The 23,325-nt window shown below is 44.8% G+C and overlaps 2 protein-coding genes across 2 annotated transcripts; one reads left to right on the top strand and one right to left on the bottom strand.

Annotated features, from left to right (window-relative positions):
- Nucleotides 1-14,154: 14,154 nt before the first annotated feature.
- On the bottom strand, nucleotides 14,155-15,724 carry N7498_006836 (uncharacterized protein; the record flags this gene model as incomplete). Its single annotated transcript, XM_058453898.1, has 7 exons — nucleotides 14,155-14,585; nucleotides 14,636-14,831; nucleotides 14,876-14,901; nucleotides 15,123-15,197; nucleotides 15,245-15,325; nucleotides 15,383-15,584; nucleotides 15,641-15,724. 7 exons carry the CDS (start codon nucleotides 15,722-15,724, stop codon nucleotides 14,155-14,157), a joined length of 1,095 nt encoding a protein of 364 aa, XP_058306147.1.
- A 1,507-nt stretch (nucleotides 15,725-17,231) lies between these two features.
- On the top strand, nucleotides 17,232-19,461 carry N7498_006835 (uncharacterized protein; the record flags this gene model as incomplete). Its single annotated transcript, XM_058453897.1, has 4 exons — nucleotides 17,232-17,515; nucleotides 17,590-17,809; nucleotides 17,859-18,422; nucleotides 18,481-19,461. The coding sequence occupies 4 exons, from the start codon at nucleotides 17,232-17,234 to the stop codon at nucleotides 19,459-19,461; spliced, it is 2,049 nt and encodes a 682-aa protein (XP_058306146.1).
- Nucleotides 19,462-23,325: the final 3,864 nt, after the last annotated feature.

The following is a 23,325-nucleotide window of genomic DNA, read 5'->3' as shown; positions in this document are numbered from 1 at the left end:
CCTCGCGGACTACTCTTAAGGTTTTTGTCAACTCAGAGGAAAGCGTCACGAACCTCCGCCGGGACACGCATTAGTTAAACGCCCTGCCTAGAGCCTAGCTACAGGGCGAACAATGGTTTCCTATCAAATTGAACGACGTCAAGAAAGAAAGTGTTTTCGGAGTGTCGGGGATGCAACGTGAGGGTTTTGCAAGAAATTTTCAAGATAAGAACGGCGATGCGGAGATCAGGAAGATCATTTAGCTAAGCGGAAAGAAACGATACGGATCTATAGCCGTCTACCTCTCTAAACAAGCGGACGCAGAAGCACTACTTAGCCGCCGCATTACCTATATACACGGGGAAGTAGTTTTTACTGATTGCTTCTATAAACGTCAGCGTCCACTACGATGCCGCAAATATCAACAATACAACCACAAAGTAGACCGATGCCCAAACTCGGAAGCCTGCGCTAAGTACGCGGGCAACCACCGTATAGACGACTGCATATCCGATGTCCTTAAGTGCGCGGCCTGTCAAGGGAACCACGCCGCTAACGATCGCCACTACCCAAAATAGGACGAAGCGTGGAAATTGATCCGTCGCCGGGAACAAGAAATAGCAGCCAGACGAACAGATCTTCCGCCCCATAGTAGTCAGTAGGACATTGCGTGTCGTACAGGCCAACCTAAGGAGGGGACCGGAAACGCAACTTAGCTTGCTGAACGACCAATCACTACGATCGTGTGATTTACTATTAATTACAGAACCATATATTTTCGTGACGAACGGCACTATATGCTCCCATATACACGCCCACTGGACACCACTTTGGCCCTCTCAGCGGCACCAACCATCCAGGAGAATAAGGCCGTACCGCAGCATGATCTAGGTGAACAAAACGACATTTCCACACAGACAAATCGATATCCCATCACCCAACATTGCAGCCGTGCTCATATTTACACCGTCGCCAACACTCATAGTATCCATATACGTTCCCCCAGAGGGAGGCCCAAATAGTATACAGTCCTTAATCTAAGTGCTCGAGGCAATCCGTTATACCTATCAACGGGTCCGACACGACCACACGGAGGACGTCGATATCTTGATTGCGGGGGACTTTAACCGCCACAACCAGATCTAGGGGGGCGACCAAGTAGCCACGCACATTCGCCAAGGAGAAGCAGAGCCAATTCTACTTCTAATGGCGGACTGGAACCTAATAAGCTTACTACCACGTGGGACCATCACCTTCGAGGAAGGGCGTTAGCGGTCGACCATTAATCTTGTCCTTGCGTCGAGGGGTCTATATAGACAGGCGACAAGGTGTCGCATTCACCCAGTTGAATATAGGTCAGACCACCGCGCAATTGAAACGACCTTCCTAAGCAACGCGCGACCAACACTCTCCGGATCGCCCCGTCCCTTATTCCGCGAGGCCCCATAGGCCGATATTAACAGGGAATTGAAAGACCTAGAGATAGAGGTGCTAGACATCACGAGCCAATCAGAGCTAAACTCTACGGTGGAACGCTTAACAAACAGAGTTAGCTAAACCGTTCGGCGATTAGTTCCGATCGCACGTCCATCTCTATATAGCAAGAGATAGTGGACGCCTAAGTTAACCACGCTACGAGACACATATACAAGGAGCCAGAATCGGTGCACTCAATCTCGGCGATATAGAGTGACCCTGACTAAGCTAGAGGACACCGCATCCAACCTAAGGAGAGAGTACCATCGTGCAATCCAAGACGCAAAGCGGCGCCACTAGCAAGAGTTCTTAAACAATACTAACAACATCTAGAAAGCGGCGCGATATCTAGAGCCTAGAGAACGATCCATAGGGGTTATCCCTACATTACGCTCAACGGATCAGATATATAACGACGATCAGGAAAAGGCCCATGCGCTCCTATAAGCCTTTTTCCCTCCGCTACCTAATATCCTAGATAAGCCGCAGGAAGAAAGGCAACGGCCGGACCCTCTCCCAATAGGAACAATCGTGCCACACGAAGTCGAAGCCACCCTTATGAAAATAGCTCCGTGGAAAGCCCTAGGGCCCAATAGACTCCCGGCAGTGGTGTAGCAACAAATCTAGCCAACCATAAAGCACTAGGTCATCGAGATCTTTCAAGCTTCCCTCCAACTTAGCTACTTCCCTAAAGCCTAGAGAGTGGCCAAGATTATAGTACTGCCAAAGAGAGGACGGGACCCATCACTACCGAAGTCGTACCGTCCTATCTCGCTATTAGCGACACTTAGAAAAGTGCTAGAAGCAGTAGTCGCCAACAGGATCTCAACGCTAGTTGAAAAACACCAATTGCTGCCTTCGAATCACTTCGGTGCTCGACGGAGGCGGTCATACAAACAAGCGCTTAACGTCCTAGTGGAAAAGATATATAATATATAGCGTGAGGGCAAGGTTCTTAGCCTAGTGAGCTTCGACGTGAAAGGTGCCTATAATAGAGTAGATAGGCGGGTGCTATTACGGAGACTGCGTAAGCGACGGATTCCAAACGTCCTGGTTCGGTGGGTCGATAGCTTCTGCTTCGCGCGGCGCGCTTCGATCATAGTAAATACGCACTAGTCCGAGGAAGTGGACATCCGGCACGTAGGGCTTCCGCAAGGCTCTCCGCTCTCCCCGATCCTCTTTCTTTTCCTCAACGCGAACCTAGTGGATATTCCCATCACTAGGAGGAAAGGTGCTATCGCATTCGTCGACGATTACACACGATGGACAGTGGGCCCGTCTGCAGAAGCGAACACGACAACGCTTCAACAAAAGGTCATCCCGCGGGCGTTTAAATAGGCGGCACGATCCAGCGCAGCCTTTAAGGCCGAAAAGACATCTTTCATCCACTTTACGAGGAACCAGCGGCTACGGCAACTCCCTACTATTCCATTATATATGGACGGCGCGGCAGTCACTCCGGCGCCTAAAGTGAAGATCCTCGGCGTACTACTCGATTAGGAACTTCGATTCAAGTCACATATTAGAAGAGCGGCGAGCAAAGGAATGAAGGCCGTTTTAGCACTAAGACGCCTCCGCGGCTTGCCACCACTAGTTGCTCGCCAGTTATTTATCTCTACGGTTACGTCCAAGATCGACTACGCAGCGTCCATATAGTGCCCTGCCCAAAAGGATACCATTATTCCCCCCGGAATCGGGCGACTATTCGAACCTATTCAGCGGATCGCGGCTCAGGCAATAATTGGCGTGATCCGAACTACGGCTCTCACGGTTACCAAAGCCAAAGCTAGGATTGAGTCGACCTACACACGATTACGTGCCCGGATCATAAAGCACTAGATTAACTGCCACACATTGCCGAAGGACCACCCATTCTAGCCGTGTCGAGCGGCGGCAGTCGCATAGGATAGCAGCTACCCGTCACCGTTCAAGATATTAGCGGTCCATAGCCCACACTACTTATCAGATATAGAGGTGATTCGGCCTTTTCCACTAGACCCATAGCAACAGTCTCTCTGTGAGTTGATTACATCGTCTAGATCTGCTCTAGACGATCTACATAAGACCAGCTATACCCACCTTTAGCTATTCACCAGTGTAAGCGTCCGCAATAGATTAGTCGGAACGGGCCTAGTCGTCCGCGTTAATCAAGTCGACATTGCTACATCGACCTAGACTGTTGGCAGCGACGACGTGCTTAATGCCCACTACGCCTAGCTTGGGGCAGTACTGGAGGCAAGCCTATATATCTAGAGAATGCTTCCCCATATCCAGATGTCGCCGTGGAAAATACATACGATAATTGTTCTAAGCAACCGTACGGTTTTGCAATCGCTTGCGAAGCCACATCTCCAAGGTGGCCAGACCCTTATCACCCAAGTCACCGACGCAATTACTCAGCTATCTGAAATAGGCTCTAAGATTAACTTACGACTAGCAATGGAGGATCCTAGAGAAGGCGCGGAAAGAGCACACAGCCTTGCACGCGACGCCACAACGGAGACCAATAAAATTGATCCTCCACCATAGGCGAAGATCCGGCCCCGAGCGTCAGCGCTACGGTAGGCGCGTTTAAGCATAGTAGAACACCGACAATGCGTTTTCCAACAGTCAGTAGCTAGCCAATACACCCACCAGCTGGATTCAGCCCTCCTAGGTCCCCATACAAAGATAATTTATGATTGCTTCGACCGGGAGAAGGCATCCGTTCTAGCTCAGCTTCGCACAAGATATACTAGGCTTAATGGGTATCTTCATCGGATTAGTCAGAGCGAAAGCGACATATACGCGTGTGGTGTCGAACGCGAAACAGTACAGCACTTCCTGCTCCAGTGCGTGCAATGGAACGAACAACGTCGCGCCCTCATTAACGCGGCTGGCTCCAAATACAGTAGCCTATCATACATACTAGGTGGTAAACCAGAGAGTGTGGACGGTACGGATAAGCAGAACGGAAGAACGTAGAAACCCGACATCAAGGTCGTTAAAGCAGTTGTCGCGTTTGCGGTTGAGACTAAAAGGCTGGCGTACGAAGGGTACTAGTGAAAGATGCCAGGTAGGCAAAGACGTAAGGTGATAAATCGATTTAATGTACATATCCAACGGCGCAGGGCACACTAGCTAGGGGGCTGCATACGACCCAAGGTCGTGAAAAGCCTAAGGAACAAATCAATCAATCAATCAAACCATAGTAAATGCGATAAATTACAACATCATATCTTAGCAACGATAGAGTATTATAAAGTCATCTTATATTTCTATGTTCTTTATAATATATCTTGCGTATTTTTAGGACCGTGATATAATTCACGCTATAACGATCTAGATATATATATTTATGTCCTGAACATCAAAAATACGGTGTATTTTATAGTAACGCAAGAAAATAACCTTTGAATTACCTTCAAGTTGATATATTCTGATTTTTATACCTAAGAATGATAGTTTGCCAAGTATCAAAGAGAAACGATTTTTCGTTGCTGAGATATAAGGAGCTGAAATATCGCTCTTATTATGGTGTTTGGGGGTGCGTCACTCGGTTGGGTGCGTCACTCGGCTGGGAATTACGTTACCGGTTACGTTAATGTCATAACGTAATCGGAAAGCGAGTGACGCACGTAAGCGAGTCGCCCACCCAACTAACTAAGTAATTCACAGCCGAGCCGCCAACACCAGCGGCCCGCCACACCAAAATACCATAGTAAATGCGGTTTTTTAGGTCACTGTATATCAACAATGAGAAGTTGACCCTGCTTGATGTTTTGTAGGATAGTGTTTCTTAGCTTAAGGAATAGTATAACTTCATTCAGATATAGCGTAGATGATTATTTACATGTATTACCAAGAATACACGCCGCGCGGGTGATATGTATACAAATCTCTGTAGTGTAACGCCTTTAAATAGTTCTCGGAATGATAAATATGCTTGGTATGACATATTTGATACCAGAATACCTTATAACCCCCTAGAAATCCTTTGGTGTTAGAAATATCGGATTGTAAAACATGATATTTACTATGGTGTTTTGGGGTGGCGGGCCGCTCGGCCGTGAATTACGTTACCAAGATTATACAGTGACGCAGCAAAAGTTTCGACACCCCCGCCCCACACCCCTATTATTACGTAATATTCTGCCGGCCTAAAACTCCGTAAATTTCTACCCAATCTACCTAGTAAGGCGTATACCAGCCCTGGCTCTCAATAATAGCTTCCACCCGGTGCGGCATCGTCTCAGATAGATGCGTTAAATGCCGTAGCTCTAGTTCTCCCCATGCTATCTGCGCGGTTTCCACTAAAATAGCGTAGGATTCGTCGTTATTACGCATATCAATAAGATCAGGCCTTAGCTCATAGATTTTAGCCTTTAGCAGTGCCCATAGGTTCTCAATAGGGTTTAAATCAGGCGAGTGAGGCGGCCACTCCATTACCTCAATCCCTAGTTCGCGTAAAGCATCGCGGACGATATATACAGTGTATATAGGCGCATTATCGTGTTGAAAGATACCACCCTCATGATTTATTAATGTAGGGAGCATTCGGAGATATAAATCTCGAATAACAAAGCGATCAACGCCTCCGCGAGGTGCCTCAGGGTTAGACTGCGCCAAAGCCCACTGGGCCCATGGGCCGGGCCCAACCCAACCCCCTATGGGTTGGGCCTTGGGCCTGGTTCTTGGGCCCATTGATGGGCTATGGGCTGGGATAGAGAGCCCATTGGGGGCCCAATGGGCCTAAGTGGGCTACAAACATTACAAACATAGCTTATGCAAAAAAAGTGATGTTTTAGGGTGGTAATTTTACTACTAAAAAAAAGGATCGCTAAGAGAATCGAACTTATGCCACTAAAAATTCAACTCTAAGGATAACCACTAAGCTATTCTAACTAAGAAATGTAATTTTCCTTTATAGGAACTATTATATAACTAAATTTCTAAGGTATTTACAATTTTTAAGATTAATACCCTATATATCACGTGATTTATAATACTATGTTTTAGATATGTAAATAGCCTATTTATTAAGGTAATTTTTGTATCTAGTTAGATAATTGTATTTTAAATAGATATATATATTTATAATACTAATAAAAGAAAGGAATTTATTAGATTTAGTAATATTAAATAAAATACATTATTCTTTAGAAAATATAGGTCCATCGTAGGATATATATATATATATATATTACCCTAGGTGTCAGGATTTTAGGTGTCTGCATTTATAACTGCAGATTTCTAGAGCTTCCAATTCAACATGGAAGTTCCCGCTGAAATTCCCGTTCTGCCATTTCTCACCGCCTTTATCTGATCTTGCAGTTATCTCTCATTTATCTCTCACTTTGCTCTCACTTCAGCCTTTACTATGCTTTCTCTTTCCATTTGCCTACCGGACCGAGGTTATTAGGCCTATCCTGTCTATAGCCGCGGGTAACAGTACGTTTACCTACCTCGGGTAACAGCACGTTTACCTACCTCGGGCAATAGCACGTTTACGGCAAGATTACCTCGGGCGAATATTACCTTAGGTAATTAGCCAGATGAACTGAATATTTCTGTCTATAAATATAGCCTAGAAACCAGACTAAATAAAACAAGAGCTTTCATCTCAATTATTCTCTTACTACCTTTCTCTCATAAAGGGAGACTAAAGAGACCCTTTATCTTTATCTACATCCATCTTCCTGGGGTAAGCTACTACGCCGCAGTAGTAGCCGACCTCTACGGGAGGTAGTATTTCTCTCTACAAATATTTGTCCTAAGGACTGCCCTGCCGCATAGGGACCCTTAGGCATTTATTTATCTCTCTTATTTTCATATACTACCAATCCCGACACTAGGATACTAAATATATTTATATTTTATATAATACTAAACTATATCTATAGATCTTATATATAAATATACTATATATTAATATAAATCTATAAAGTATATATAAAAAAAGCTAGAATACAGTGTATTAGAGAATACAAATGCATTATTTATAAGCGTATTAATGTACATTAAGACCTAGATTTTATGCAAAAATGGGCCTAAATGGGCCTAAATGGGCTGAAACCTTCGGCCCATCGTGGGCCGTGGGTTGGGTTGGGCTTTTAGTTCAGGGCCCACGGCCCATGCGGGTTGGGCCTTGGGCCCGACCTCTGGGCCCATGTATGGGCTTTGGCGCAGTCTACTCAGGGTTTCCGAATAGTGGGATAAGGCCAGTACGTCATATGCCGCCAGAAAAAGCACCCCAGAACATCTGTTTAACTTGCTTTCCCTTTATAGGAAGACCTTAGCATTATTTCTCCTTAGGTTGATCTCGAGGGCGAGTAAATGTCCACTCACGACGGACGCTAATACCGCGCTTAACTGTACATTCGTCAGACCAATAGACACAAGCCCAATCTTCAGGAATAAAATGTCGATAGCGATGCGCCCATCGAAGCCGCTTTAGAGCGTTTTGCTTAGTTAAATAGGGTCGCCAGCTACAGCGCCACTTTCTTATATTCTTAGCGTTTAATAGGCGTCGAATCGAGTTATATTTAACCCAGAAATTTAGGTTAGTAAATATTAAAAACCTAGGGGAAAATAGCAAACCTTGTTCGAGACATTCGCAAGTAAATCAACGCGAGTAATCTTAGGATTTTCCTCAATAGCGTTTAGCAGACGCTCCCGATCAGTATCATCAAGCTTTCGTAGGCGTCTAGAGCGCGATTTAGATACACCATTAAGTCGTTCTCGGTCCTTTTTAATAGTATATCGTATACCAGAAAGAGAAACCCAAGGATAGACTTCGCCAAAGCCCACGCCAACCCGACCCCAACCCAACCCAACCCGCAAATGGGTTGGGCTTTGGGCCCAGTTTTTGAGCCCACGATGGGCCGTGGGCTTTGCCTATGGGCCCGCGGGCCCATTGCGGGCCCCCAATGGGCCCTAAACAATGTAAATAACGCAGAGACTCGTGACTGCATAATTTATGCAGTTTTCGCCTGTTTTTTTGAGTATTTCCTTTACTTTACTCTTAATTTTCTTTAATAGAAGCCTTAGTTTAAAGGTATATATTTAGAAGCTTACTAGTTCTAAAGGGACTAATCTAATTAGTGCAAAATCATTTGCTTATACGTTCAATAAATTCTTAAAGCTATAGCACTAGAATTCTAACGGCCGTTAGAATTTACTTGGAAAAGGGGTTAGGGACTAAGAGCTCTAACACTAGCTTTTTTTGACGGCCGTTAGAAAATAGGCTTGATTTCGCTATAGTGTCAATTATTAATGATATAACTATTAATCGTCCTCCTGCCGAGGACGCTTCCGCGATCGAACTAACTAACGTATTTAAGTGCTTCCCTCCTTAGGGACTAGTAGAGCGAGAACTACATCTTTAGAAGAGTCACTAGTGTCTCCCTCTCTCTCTTCCTAGGCGCGCTCCTCACTATCACTGATTGGATTAAGTTCAAATTGATCTGGCATCTCTTCCTTTTCCTCTTTTGCTACTTTAATATCATCTTAAGAGAATGAGTTAGCTAGAAATAATGCCTACTCCTTATCTATATTAAACTTTAATATATAGAGAAATATCATTAGCTCTTAGATAGTTACTATATATAATCTACCTCGGCGATAGTAACAGATATCTCGGGCAGTATTAAATAGCCGTTCAACCCTAGCACTAGTCGTAGGGACTAAAAGCATATCTCTTATAAGGGTAGCAATTGCTAGGTATTTTTGCTAGTGAGCTTTCCAAAAGTTAAGAGGTAAGGAGTCTATAGGCTCTAGAATATATTAGTACTCCTATAGATAAAATAAGGTAAGTAATATACTAATATCAAGATATCCTATAACTTTATCCTTTAGTTTAGTTAACTAAGGCTTACGCTTATTAAGCAAGAGTCCGAGGCGTAAGCCTTTTCTAAGAGAACCCTAAGAGATAGGTAAGGACTATTACCCAGTAATATATTCTTAGTAGGGTGCTAGGAAGTCCTTGAAGCTTTTTCTATATCTTATACGCCACTCATCGTCCTAGTCCTTAGTTTAGAAGAATTTAAACTTATTTTCTAGCGCTAGAATAGTATATACTGTATAAAGATCACTATAGATAGTATCTATTATAGAGTAATAGTAGTCTAGCTTTACCTAACTAGTATATAGCGCTTAAAGTATAGTTTTCTTCTATCGCGCCTTTTTTCTTGCTAGCTAAGAGATCGACTACTTAAGATGCTTAAAGAGGAGGTTATATATCCTAAAGATATAATAGGAAGTCACATCCTTAGTCTTTAAGAGCTTAATAGTAAACTCGTAGAAAGGTTACGTAATCCAAAGAAGATAGTTAACCTAGCGCCACTCTTTATTATTTAGTTAAAGATCACTTCGATCCCATTCATTACAGAAGGGTATAAAGATTAACTAAAGTCTTCTTACACGTCGAAGCATTAGGTATATAGAGTTCTAGTGGGTTTTTATATCCTAGATTAGAATAAGCTTTATAGCATCTAGCTAGAGTGTGAAGAAGGTCTTCTAGCGCTAAGGGCTTACATTAATAAATATAGCAAGGTTGCGAACCTATTTAAAATATTAGTACTATATTATAGTGAAGGGAAAGTTAGGTGAAAGCATCTTACCTTACTTAGAGTAGTAGCAATATCTCCTTTCTTTATATTTGCCTAGGCAAACTAAGATCGCTGCTCTATCCACTAAGTATTAGTGGTATTATTAATCGGAATCGCTTTTATATATCTAAGTAAATCATTTAAACTTAATTAAATAACATAAGCAAGACATAGAACCCTAATTAGCGTAGTATCCTCTAGGAGTGACTTCTATAATTTAGCTATTAAAGTATTATTATTTAAAGTATTATTAGTAGTCACTATAAGTACTTAGTTCTAGATTTAATGCTTCTATAGAATACCTAAGAGAACTACGCTTAGGTTAGCACTAAAGTGCTTTCCATAAATTAGTTCAAACCTAAGAAGGACCTCACAACACTGCCAATCCTTAGTAATAAAGTAGCCACTTATAGCTATAAATACCTAAGAGAATAGGGAGGTCTAGTAGTTAAGTGCAATTAAAAGCTTTATATTATCAGGAAGCTTTCGGAGGATATCCTGCTATCTTAGCTAAATAAAGCTTTATAGCTAACGACGAATAGTCTTTACGGAGGGAATATCTAGCATTAATAGAGCGGATTAGGCGAGTTAAATAAGGCTAAAGAACTTAGGATATTTAATAAGCTAAAATAGAAGACGAGCAATAGTAAGAAAGATAAGAAGCTTTTCTTCCTAAGCCTCTTAGATAAAGCTTTTCTTATTCGCTATTATTAAACCCTAGGGGAGAGTAAGATAAAATCAAAATCAGGAGATAATCACTTACCTTTAATTATATAAACTTTATTAGGCTAGATTTCTATACGCTATTATTAGAAGATCTTAGATAGCTAGCGCTTTTAATATACCTTAGCATTATAGAGGTTCTATGCCGAGCTATTCCCCCTAGCTTAAAAGAATAGGGATACTTAAGAATCTAACTATAGCGTTTATATATAACCTTTAGTGCACTATTTTAGGTATTAGCTACTTAATGAAATTGCTTCTAGATATCTAAGAGGTGGACTAAGTCCTATTATATCTTGCTTGACTTCCTATAGCTAGTCTCGAGCTACTAGTTCACCCACTTAGAATATATTTCTATGTTATAGAGAGTAAAGCCTTTCTTTCGACTAGGACTAATAAGGGTGAGAGAGGGAGGTATCGTAGGAGGAAGAGGAGGTAGTCGAAGAAACTTAGTATCAAAGGAATCAAATATCTACTAACTACTTAAAGGATTAGGTGTAAATAACTACGCGTTCTTAGGAATAAGGTAAGTAATATTATTAATATCACTCTTATAGATAGATAAAGAGAAAACCTCAGAATTCTGACTCTAAGATATAGCTATAAGGCAAAAAAACGGTAAGGGGAAAGTAAGGACAGTGTAAGTAGAACATACTTAAAATCTTTAGGACGCCAGTCGTCTATAGACCTACAAAACAATAATTAATCAAGGATATTAATATATTAGAAACTAGGCCCGCTAAGCCTAGTTAATACTATATAATTAGTTAATGCTTGCTTATTTTAGAGGGTTAAGCCTAAAAAGCCAGCAAAAGCCTATAGAAAGCCCACAAAAGCCCACAAAAAACCCACAAAAGCCCATAAAAGCCCACAGAAAGCCCGCAGAAGCCCATAAAAGCCCACAGAAGCCCATAAAAGCCCGCAAAAGCCTATCTAGAGCCTAATTAATCTTAATATCGAACCGCGCAGAACCCGAACCGCAAAGGATCGAAGCAGAAACTATAGTATACCTTATACGATTCGACACTATATCGAATTGCACTCTATTTTCTAACAGTCGTCAGAATACTAGTGCCAAAGCTTCCAGAACTTATTAAGCGTACGTTAGAAAGTAAAGTAATAAAGATTTCTTGAGATCATCCATAAAGATATATTTAAACCACGTTGTGTTAAATATATATTCCTGCAACCACCCCCCACCTTTCCTTAAATATCCTACTAACAGCGTAAGGCTATGATTCTTTTACTCTTATATCTAGTAATTAAACTATTACTGAATCTATTATATTAGAATACCAGTAAATTTCTCTTAATTTCAGGGTGTTAATACATTAAATATTGAAGAAGTTATAGTAGTGACTAAAACAGGCGTAAGGTACAGTATTTTATTTAGGTGAATCAGCAGCTTTATGACCGCCAAGACCTTGATTTTATGAAAAGTTGGGCTTTCGAGGGGGCCCATTAGGGGCCCGCAGTGGGCTATGGGTTGGGCTCGGGCCCGGAGGGTTGAGCCCAAAGCCCACGCGGGTTGGGCCGTGGGCCCGGACTCTGGGCCCAATCGTGGGCTTTGGCGAAGTCTACCCAAGGATAGCGCTTATGAATGCGTTTATAGCCCCATCTAGCAGCCTGTGAGAGCTCACATATACGCTCACGTAACGCAGGTGTAAATTCAGACCGCGGTGCCATCGTAGATACCAAAAAAAGGAGATTCAGGAGGTGTAGAGGGTTTAACGCGCAAAAACGCGAGATTATTGAGCTACTACTAGCGTGTTTCTAGGTAGGCGGTGAGGGGGCGGTGTAGGATGTAGGTGTAGGGGGGGGTGTCGAAACTTTTGCTGCGTCACTGTAATTCGCTGTGGAACAAAGTGTCTGAGCCTGAATGGTGTATTCGGATGTAATGAAACGAATGGTAATGTATGGTATCTTATTATATGAATAGAATATGAATTAATCATATATTCATGAATAATGCGAATATGAATAAAGGGCTTATTCATATTCATATTATTCAATTCATATTATTCATATTCTCAAACATTCATGAATATTCATGAATAATCATATTCCTTTCGGATCCCTACACATCTCGTTCGTGACTATCTTACTGAGCTAGGATATGAGGTTTTGGACTGGCCACCTATCTCGCCTGACCTTAACCCTATTGAGAACCTCTGGATGCTGCTTAAGCAAAAGATATATCAGCTTCAGCCAGAGCTATTGCATATGCGCAATAACGACGCTACTTTAGAGCTTATGATGGCTACAGCGCAGCGGGCATGGCAAGAGCTTGATCTCTCTATTCTAGAGCACCTATCAGAGACAATGTCCCATCGTGTGGAGGCTATCATCAAGTCAAATGGCTGGTATACTAAATACTAGTATAAGGGTAGGCAAATTCATGGGCGGTCTTCAGGGGGGGGTCGGAGACTTTTGCGGTGCCACTGTATATGCAGTTAGCCATTCTCGCAGTCTATGGTGACTCGTGTTCGTTTCTGGTTGGCTGATCTTCCCCTAGAACGCAGAAGGATGTTTTCTTTGGATATCTTTTCGACCTGCGTATGAAAATGTAGTTGATCTACATCGGAAAACTACAACTATGAACCTCCTTCATAGACAGTGTATGCGCACGCGGCAAAGCCCCGCTTTTCTACCTTCCAATTCGGTCTGCCAGGGCACATTGTCGACGGGGCTTGGGGGCGCAGCCGTCGCGTCCATTCCTATTGGTCCTCACCCATAGTAGATTTCTCTCGGTGCTTGTTGTGCTCTTTTGACCCTTGTTCTCGTGAAGAAGTGCCATCAATAGCGTTCACCATGCCTCTGAGCCACCGTAATCTTGCAGCAGCCGCAGTGGAAGAACGGTTTATGTCTGGTCGAAGAGCGGCCCGATAGGTCCCGTTCCAACCACTGGCTCCTGCTTGTTTTGTTACAACGAGCGTTCCTCATAGACCGATTCTAGCAAGAGCATAGTATCCATAGCGTTGCTTTTACTTTTGCGCGTCGCCGGGGAGCACGTGCCATTCTGTGGGCAATGGTCGATAAATCATGAGATACTGGCACAACGTGGAGACAATACTCTGATCCTCTATTGGGGCTGGCCCAGCTTGACATATTAGCACCAGGAGACGCCAGAAGTGCTACAAGCGGGACAAAATAAGACAGAATACGTATGAGAGGAGAAACTGCGCTTGATGGTGATCTCCTATTACCTCAACAGGCGTCATCCGTCAATATGCTCATCGATATCGTTGATCCCGACCGAGATAAAGAGCGTACGCGAATGGTAAATCCTTTAAAGTTGGACAACGTCTCTATCGTTTTCCATGTTGTTTCATTGCTCGTTACCATTCCAGTGTTCCATATGACATAGACCAAATTGCTACCCCAAGAATCAGAAGCCGTATCCTGAATTTGTTGGATGTTGCGATAAAGGAGCCACAGCTGGCCAATACCAGGGATGCTCTGGAGCAAATGGCTGAGAGCAATAGTCCGATCTATAGTTCGGGTCTTTGTGCATGTCTTTCGAGGTGCTTAGGGTCTCCTGAGATATTGCGGGCGGAGGTATGCTGAAAGAATCCGCCTTCGAACCTGTCATCATCGAATGGTCTAAAGCGGACGACGGCGGTAATGTTTGGTGACATTGTATCGTCGGCGGGCCACTGTAATTGGACGACGGGCTACGATCTCCACCTGGGAAACGCCCTTCACACTCGGTATCTGACGCTAAATTGGGGCCAGCATGTTCCCGAACGGACGGCCCGTGCTCTTGGTAGATAGCCCCAGGGGGGTGAGTTTGCGTCACCACGAGCAGGGTATTAGGTTCTGTTTCCAATCAGCGTCATGTCCTCCTGCAATCACGCAGTATCACCTACCAATCTTTCCGTCCATAAATCGCTCTTCCATCTGTCGCACGTAATAAATCTCATCTAGGATTTGTAGACGGTCTGCCGGCATGATCTGGCAGCGCACGTTTTGACCAGCTCTCCGGAGCTTGTCTGCTGTGACTCCGTGGGTGTCTTTGAGCTCACACAGTATATGGATAAGGAGTTCAAGTCGGTCTTTATCCCCCTTTGATTATTATTGGAACCAAACGCTTCGCATCAATGACTTACCGCGCTTCGGTAGATGATCCGGTTCTCTGTGTATCACACCAGCAGGCCACCATCTGGGCTTGGTGAGTTCGGGATTGATGCGTTGTGGTATGCCGGAGATTGTTTTGCGCCCGTTGTAAGGGTATTGTACCTGCTTTCGCGGCTCGACCAGTTTGACGTATGACTTAGCAATGACCCGGCAATTTAGTTGCTGTAGATTTTCAAAAGCCTTTTCATAATATCGTCGCAAAAGTACACTATTACCGACCCGAAGACGCGTTCTCTGCGGTGGGGACGGAGGTCGTGTTGTAGGCTTTGGCCGAGGATGGGAAATCCGCGTTCGCTTTAGATCTCGTCGCTTGGGAGGCCACACGCAAGGTATTAACCCACCTGGCCTAGTCTGGTCGGTGTGTATCCATCCAGTGTTCGGCTGCATGCTCGCTAGGGACGGAGTAGTCTGGGACAGGCCTGCTACCAAGGTTGACAATGAGTCGCAGTCAAGATAATCATACCGGGCCAGTTACTCACTGGGATTGAACAGCGGGTCTGTCCGAGCATTTGGCGCCATTTCCATGAATCGGCCTACCACATCCGACGTGAAGATGGCTCCGCCGCCACCGGCAATTGAGGGCGAAATGTCCACCTCAGGATTGCAATTCTGATCATAATAGATCTCTGCATAGCGCGAGTATAGAAAATCAAAATTCGTGCTTTGGTTATAAGAGATCAACTAAACCATGGCCTGTAAGTGAACGATTTCTTCATTTCATCATACGCGAGACTCACGTCATGTTGTTGCGCCACGCGGCCATCGGGGTACTTTAGATCGAATCCTTCTCTGAATCCGTTCTTCGGCAATCTCAGGTCCATATTGTTGGTCGGAGGCGTTAATTACAGGGTATTTTGGGCTTCAAGAGAGTGGACATGAATCTCTTCAGATAAGAAAACCTTAGCGTCAATCGCAGGATGGTTGCTTTTCAGGTAGCGTAATTATAGTGCCGCTTCCCGGGTACTCTGCTTAATCCAGGGAGCTTCCAGCGGTGAATTGTGGTTGAAACCAGTTTTGTATAGGTTCCAAACTAGTTAGTTATAGACCGGAAGGCGGACTGTGGAGCAACTCCTTGGAGACTTTCTAGAATAGGAAGGACTCTCTTTCAGGAAGTGTTACTTGTATTCCGGGAAGGGGTATGGTATTTAGACCCACCTTCCCCCCTAGCTGAGATCGCCCGAACTTAGTATTGGTACCCCCATCATGTGCTTGGATGACGCACTAGTAACAGAAGACTTGGCGGGTACCGGCCCGTGTATACCGGTGGTCCCAGCGCAAGACTGTGGATGCTTGTCCGGGTAGCATTACAGATTCGCCATCCAGCTCGGATTTGCCTGGAAACGTCGGGTTTGACCAAGTAGAGCAACTTGGTAGTTCGTTACTTCGCTTAAATCGAGGGAACTATTACACCGTAAATCACCGTCTGACAATCCCCGAGCCTTTCTCAGCCACAGAACGGCGGACCCCGAAAGCCGCCAGAACAAGGCGAGCAGAACCATCCACTTCAAGCCAGAAACAGGAAAAAATCGCATACAGTGGGGCAGGCTGCGTCAAGGTCTTTAGCTCAAATAGTCCCGTGGCGTACCCACACCGCTTCGGGTGTTGGTCCCCCAAAGCTCAACGAGTTTTCAAAGCCCAACAATCTATTTAGTACTATTCCCCTTCAATATATCAACCTCCACCATGAAATGTTCGTATTCAGCTATTGAGCAGCGTATTAAAGCGGCTTGCCAGACCGCCAGAGTGCGAAAAAAACACAAAAATCGCCCCGTTGGCGCGTGAATTCGACGTCCCCGCACAACGGCTGCGGGCGCGTTTGAACGGCCGCCAATCTCGATCAAGTCGCCCTACCCTCTCCAAACGCCTGGATGAATCGCAGGAAGCGGCGTTAGTTCAGTGGATTAATACCCTTGATTCTCTACACGTTCCGCCTACAGCTAGTATGGTGGAAGCGAGTGCGAACGCGATGCTTCGGAGAGCTACCGAACCGGACGAAGAACCACCAGATCCCGTGAGCGAAATGTGGGTATATAACTTTATTAAACGCCTATCAGATGGTCTATATTGGGTGAAGCAGAAGCCAGCGGAGAGAGAGAAGATATTAGTATCCTACAAGCCTGGTATTGTACATCTGTCATTGATCCCATTGGTGCATCCGTATGATCCACTCCTCTGTGTTTCCGAGATTTACAGATAGGCACGTGGCCCCCACCCCAAGTCAGGTGATCCACTTCAGAGGGGGCTTGACAGCCTCGCAGGCTCTCAGGGCCTCATTTTGAAAGTCCCACATCACGTCTCTGAGTCTCCAATTGAACGGATCGTGCAACCATGTGGGATCAGGAACTTGCAGAGTTGCTCAAACTCGACATTACTCTTCTGTCTAATGACCGTAGTAGGGAGGTGGTGTTGAAACCGCCTACAGGCCAGTACTTGAAGCAGGAAAGACAGGTGATTATTTGGACTCGCAAACGCGATCTTACTGAGCGAGTCTATGTGGAAGAGTCGCATCAGGGGGAACTACGAGCAGTTAAGCGAGTCGCTTGGCGAGACAAGACGATCGCCAACTACCGTTCTGAATTGGTTGTGCTGGGGAGGCTATCAAAAGCAGCAAGGTACGTTTGTTTCCGAGACCTCCATGACTTTCCGGGTTGTAGCTATAATAACCATATATCAATCTCTGCTACAGTGTACAAAAAAAGCACTTCGTCGACTTCCTAGGATGGTTCACGGCCACCCTAAGTGACCACGTTTACTTTGTAATGGAATACTGTCGCTTGGACGATATATCCGTGTGCTATCCTAATCCACTACCAGAAGCAGTAACCTGGTCTATCTGCGAACAGTTGCTGGAGGCTCTGTCTATATTACATGAACTTGGAATTACTCACCGTGATGTTAAACCACAGGTAATTCCCTCCCTATATTGACAATTGGCATTACTAAGAGGGTGATAAGAATGTACTCGTTGTGGAGAAGACCCCGATCTGGGTCAAACTGGCAGATTTTGGAATCAGCAAGCTTACGCAAGAAGACGAAACTGAACTGCGGACAAGGATTGGAACGGACGGGTATATGGCACCAGAGGTTTTTGGACTTCTGGACGACTCGAGAGAAAGTTCAAGCTATACAAGCGCAGTTGACATCTGGTCACTTGGATGTTTGCTATACTACACCTTGACCAAGCGTACACCTTTCTCTACGTTTTTGTCGCTTCAAGCCTATGCTAAAGGTGAAGCCGCTTTCCCTGAACAACCTTTGTATGAAAAGTGTGTCTGCTTTAGTGGTCGGGCTTTCATTCAAAGGCTTTTATTGCCATCACCAGAAGCTCGTCCCAGGGCCTCAAAGCAGTTGCTTGCCAATTGGATCATGGATGCCAACGCCAAACCAGATCCACCCTCAGCACTAGACCCAGACGACCTCGTAGGCATGTCCGCATTCCAACCGCTTTCCAACAAGAACAGTTCAACCAAATATGAGATGGGTCCTACATCTCTCCCTTCTCCACCTGGGCTGGAAATGGTATGTTTGTATATTGTATGGTCAACCGACAAAGACAGTGTTGACAATATAGATACAGGATTATTTTTCATTTGAGCTATGGAATTTGATCGGGAATACCCAATCTCTGACCGAGACACTCGAAGCCAGTGCTGGAATTCCCAGAGTCTATGTGGGAGCTTTGAAAAGTGTCGCTGAAGCTGCTGCAGAAAAGGCAGTAAAAGAACACGCTGAATACCTGATAGAAATCAACAAATTACCCAGACCAAGCACAGATCGACTTCGAGCACTCCTTGACGAAGGGGCGAACCCAAACATACTTCACAATGGCTACACCGCGCTTCATCTCGCCACAATGAACGGCTATATTGAGTGGGTGACGATCCTGCTCCAGTATGGTGCAGATATGAAGATACGCACTGAGAAGCACGAGAGTTCTGTCCTTCATTTAGCCGCCTCGGAGATGTGCCAGGGGTATTACTTATTAGGGTCAAAGATGGTCAAGTTTTTTCTCGACCAAGGAGCTGACCCGGATCTCCCCAATGTTGTCGGACGCACTCTATTGCATGAGATGGTTCGCGCTGCAGCCTGTCATAAGACGGAGCCGTACGCCTTGGACTTGATTCGTTGGCATGTTGGGAACTTGATGAAGCGGGGAGTCTCTACAGAGCACAAGAACCTAGGGGGACATACCCCACTCAGCTATGCAATAACGTTTAGACTCGGGAAGATGGCGACTTTGCTCTTAGAGAGTGGATCCAGGCCAGATACCGTCGACTTCAAGGGCCGAACACCTTTACATCTCGCCGTCGCATCAGACAAAGTGAGCGCCGAATTCGTGGGGCGGCTCATAAAAGCTGGAGCTAGTGTCAGCCAGGAAGATATGCAGAATCACTCACCCCTGTTTGTGGCCGCTAGTAATAATGTGAGAGGTGAGGTCATCAACCTTCTACTTGATTGCGGTGCAGACTGTGAATTCGAGGACGCAGTCGTGATGAGACGCATTAGGCGCGTGAAATACTGGCGGAAGGTGAAGAAAGGCCTCTTCAAATCTGCGTGATGTTCCGATCTTTGCCTCTCAACGGATGCCTTGCGACGTAGGGTGAGAGTTTAGTCGCTACACGCCAGATTCTCAAGACCCTCCAAGATCTGCGTGTTGACTTCTTGCATTTCTAGGAGGATTCTAGCATTTCAAGGAGAATCAAGCATGCCAAGATCAGGAGCATTTTGAGAGCGGCATTCCTTTCAAGGACAATGGTCCGATACGATGGAGTCGCTCACTATTAGATACGTAATCACTTCGACTCTTTTTGTAACGTGCCAATCGAGATGAGGACAACCGTCCGCATTCGGTGCTACCAACGAAGGAATCAAGTCTAAGGAGAGAAGAAGAAGAAGGAAAACTACGAGAATGCGAGTTGGGCCTTTTGTGGGCATCCGGCCTCAGGCATCTTCCCATTTCGGAAACGTCCGAAGAGGAACCAGGTGATCGCAAGTGGGCACTTAGGTCGCTGCAAGGGTCACGTGGCTTTTTTGGCAAACGAACAGATTACAGGTCACTACACCTAGGCCGAAAGCTCGCTACACCTAGCCCCACTTTTCTTTTCTGAGCTCACTGCACCCATCTCGCATTCCTACTTACTAATCATTGTATGCCATGGTAACAAGGTATTTTACCTACATACTGTATTTGTTTTGGCTTGTTTTCTATTCCTCACTATCACTACTATCACTATGGCGAATAGTAATCAACCTATCTGGAAGGACTATGAGCATCGGATGATCCATGATCTTATACGTTTTGACCCTACACCTGAACCGACCGACGACGCCTTTGAATTCGGGGAGCAGGGTGATCTCCAAGATCGTCACGCATCGATTCCAGACCCAAACGACGTAAATATATATCTGCATTGACAACATACAACTCTTCACCAACTAGTTTCTAACTATTTCTCTAGCACCCTGACCCTCTTCCAATGCCCTTAACAGATCGATCAACACATGCTATATCAGCAGCATTTATTGAGCATGTGGCCTTGCTACCTGAGTATCCACAAACGCATAACGCTGGGTACGCATACGTGGTGAACCTCGAAAATATTAAGCCCCACCAGGCGAAAGACACACTTAAATCGGTAGGGGTCGCCTTTAAACTAGTTATTAACTGGTTACTAACTAGATAGCCGGTATAGATCCAGTACTCGTTTAAAGGCAAAGGTGCAACATCCAACGTTTTTCACGCCCGGCGCGGTCACAAATCCGCATTCTTCGCCATAATTTGGTGGGTGGACTCACTTTTTACGTATTTCTCCATATAATCTGCCCATTTCCTGCACACCCTGAGCTGAGTGTGCAGGAATTTTTTTGCACCTATCTACCTTAGTCATATAAATCCCCGATTAATCATAATGCAGAATTCCATCCCTTCCACCCCGTTATCTGTGACCCTCTCGGCCAGGATGCCCTCCGAAAAGAGAGCGAACAAGGGCATTTCTGACGCGCATAAGAAAGCTCTACGTATCTTTGCATCCGAAACGCGCCCTAAGCCCTCTCAGAAAGTATGTGCCGAGTGGTTTCTATCTAAATTCGGCCGCCCTATTAATTGGACTACCGTCTCGAGGGTCCTTTTATCTCAATACGACTATCTTGATACTGGTGAAGTAGGGATTAAAACCCGGAAATCGACTGCGTAGTGGCCTAAATTGGACTAGGCCCTCTTTAAATGGTAGCGACGACATATAAATGCTGGGTTTCCGATATTAGGGCCACTTATTCGGATGAAAGCTGTCGAATACTGGAAGAAAATACCCGTATATGCTGAGCTTCTAGTCCCCCTTTTCTCTGATGGTTGGCTCACCCAGTTTAAAAAACGCCATTCGATCCGATATTATACCTTTCACGGCGAAGCTACATCGGTCCTAGCCTTAATACACGGGGAGATAAAACCTCTCAAGGCGATCTACGACCAATATCAGCCCGATGATATCTATAATATAGACGAAAAAGGGCTTTTCTAGCGTTTAGTGCTAAACGGTGGTCTATCGATGGATGGTTATACTAGTCAAAAAAGAGATAAAACCAGGATTACTATTGCTGTGGCAACTAATACCACTGGTTCAGACCCGATGCCTCTTTAGTTAATTGGGACTGTAAAGACGCCTCGCGCCCTACGGGGTGTAAATCTCCGTTCGATCGGATGTATCTAGCGCTAGAATAACAAGGCATAGATGCGCCGTGGAATTATAGGAGAATGGCTACGCTCGTTTTATAGGTATATTGGCAAGCAAAGACGAGTCCTGCTATTGCTGGATAATTTTTCCGCCCACCTCCTCGCTGTTGATGAAGCGCCGCCGCCGTCCAACATCAAGGTAGTCTTTTTCCCTGCAAACGCGACCTCGGTTTACCAGCCATTGGACCCGTCAGATGGAAACATCGACGTCAGCGACCCTGATTTGTCCGATATAATCGCTGATTTATCTGACGACGGTCTCACTAGTGCCAATGATGACCAGGATGAAGATTATATATATAGCCACCACCCGAGCTGTTATCTGATGCAAAGGCAGCCTTATTAGTTATATGCATGAGGTTATAGAATGTGTTCAGCATAAAGACGGTGCTACGGACGAGAATATTCGACATATGGAGAGCCTAATTGGTGACTTTACAAGGTTATAGGTGGATAGGAGAAACAGAAAACGTTGGATAAGATGGGCTTCCTCCCAAAGAGGAAATAATGTATATAAACCGTCCTGATTAGATTATGTCATCCGATCATAATGTGCACACATCCGGTGTGTGCAACCCAATCTGGTGGGATGGTAGGGTGTGCAGAAAGCGGAAGTTGACTGTATGTAAATAACAGTATTTAAATTAGATGAATCAGCCGAATTATGTACGCCAAGACCAAGATTTTATGTAAATTCGGGTCAAGATGGGTTATTTGCGAGTCTTTAAATCTGAATTTATAACCCGCTGGGTTGGGTTCGGGTACGGGTTGAAGGTCTCGACCCGCATTGCGGGTTATGGCGCAGTCTAAATATAAGCCAGGTTTATCAGGCAGGATGGGTTCGGATTAGTTAAATAACTAGCGTTTGCCTAAATCTATATCGTTATCTGCGACTTGCGGATATGATAATTGATTATCCTCGATTGTGCCGCAGCCTAGACCTTATGTTTGTTCCGTTGATGGTTTACAGGCTTTCTTACCTAATGCATATATGGCTAGTTAGCACACGCCGCATTCTTCAACCGACCTTGGGACATTATATTCGCCTAAGCAGTAATCAATCGGAGTGCACAATAGACCCTTAAGATAGATCGGTGGGAGATTCAACTGCACCTAGTGCGTAAAGATGTTTTTAGAAGAAGTGGGCAAATCGTGAATTTAATCCACGCAAAAATTGCCTTCCATCAATATATTAGCCGATGCCTACGAACTAGATTAAAGTAGGGCATCTCGGGAGTGTTATAGGCCCACGACAGTTACCCACTAATAGCCCGCTCCTAGTTAATTAAGGTAGTTAAGTGGGGATTTCGTATAGTATTATGTTATATAGTCTAGCTACAATGGTAGTAAATAGTATTATTGTAACAACGAGCAATTAAATAGATTTGCTGCCTCTTTTCTATTATTAGCGGATTAGTTAATTAGCTAAGGAACACCAGAAAATGCCCACGTTAGGTCGCTAGGTGGTTCAAGACGCTGTTTTACGCGATTGTGGAAAAGATGCCCGTGATTTTAGCTCAAATTATATATCCACACCGGCCCCCGTCTCATTCCTAATTAGCAATAGCAGATAATCAAGCGTATATATATCTCCCGTAGATTAGAGAGGGGTATTAATCATACTCCTACAGTAGTCACCTATATCCCCTCGCGGTCTCAAAGGTGCTCGACACTAACAGCGATATAATTAGG

This window comes from Penicillium cinerascens (assembly GCF_028974065.1).
Source record: "Penicillium cinerascens strain IBT 15544 chromosome Unknown contig_9_segment0_segment0, whole genome shotgun sequence".
NCBI lineage: Eukaryota > Fungi > Ascomycota > Eurotiomycetes > Eurotiales > Aspergillaceae > Penicillium > Penicillium cinerascens.
The sequence above is the reverse complement of the archived record's forward strand: the minus strand, read 5'-3'. Positions and strand labels throughout refer to the sequence as shown.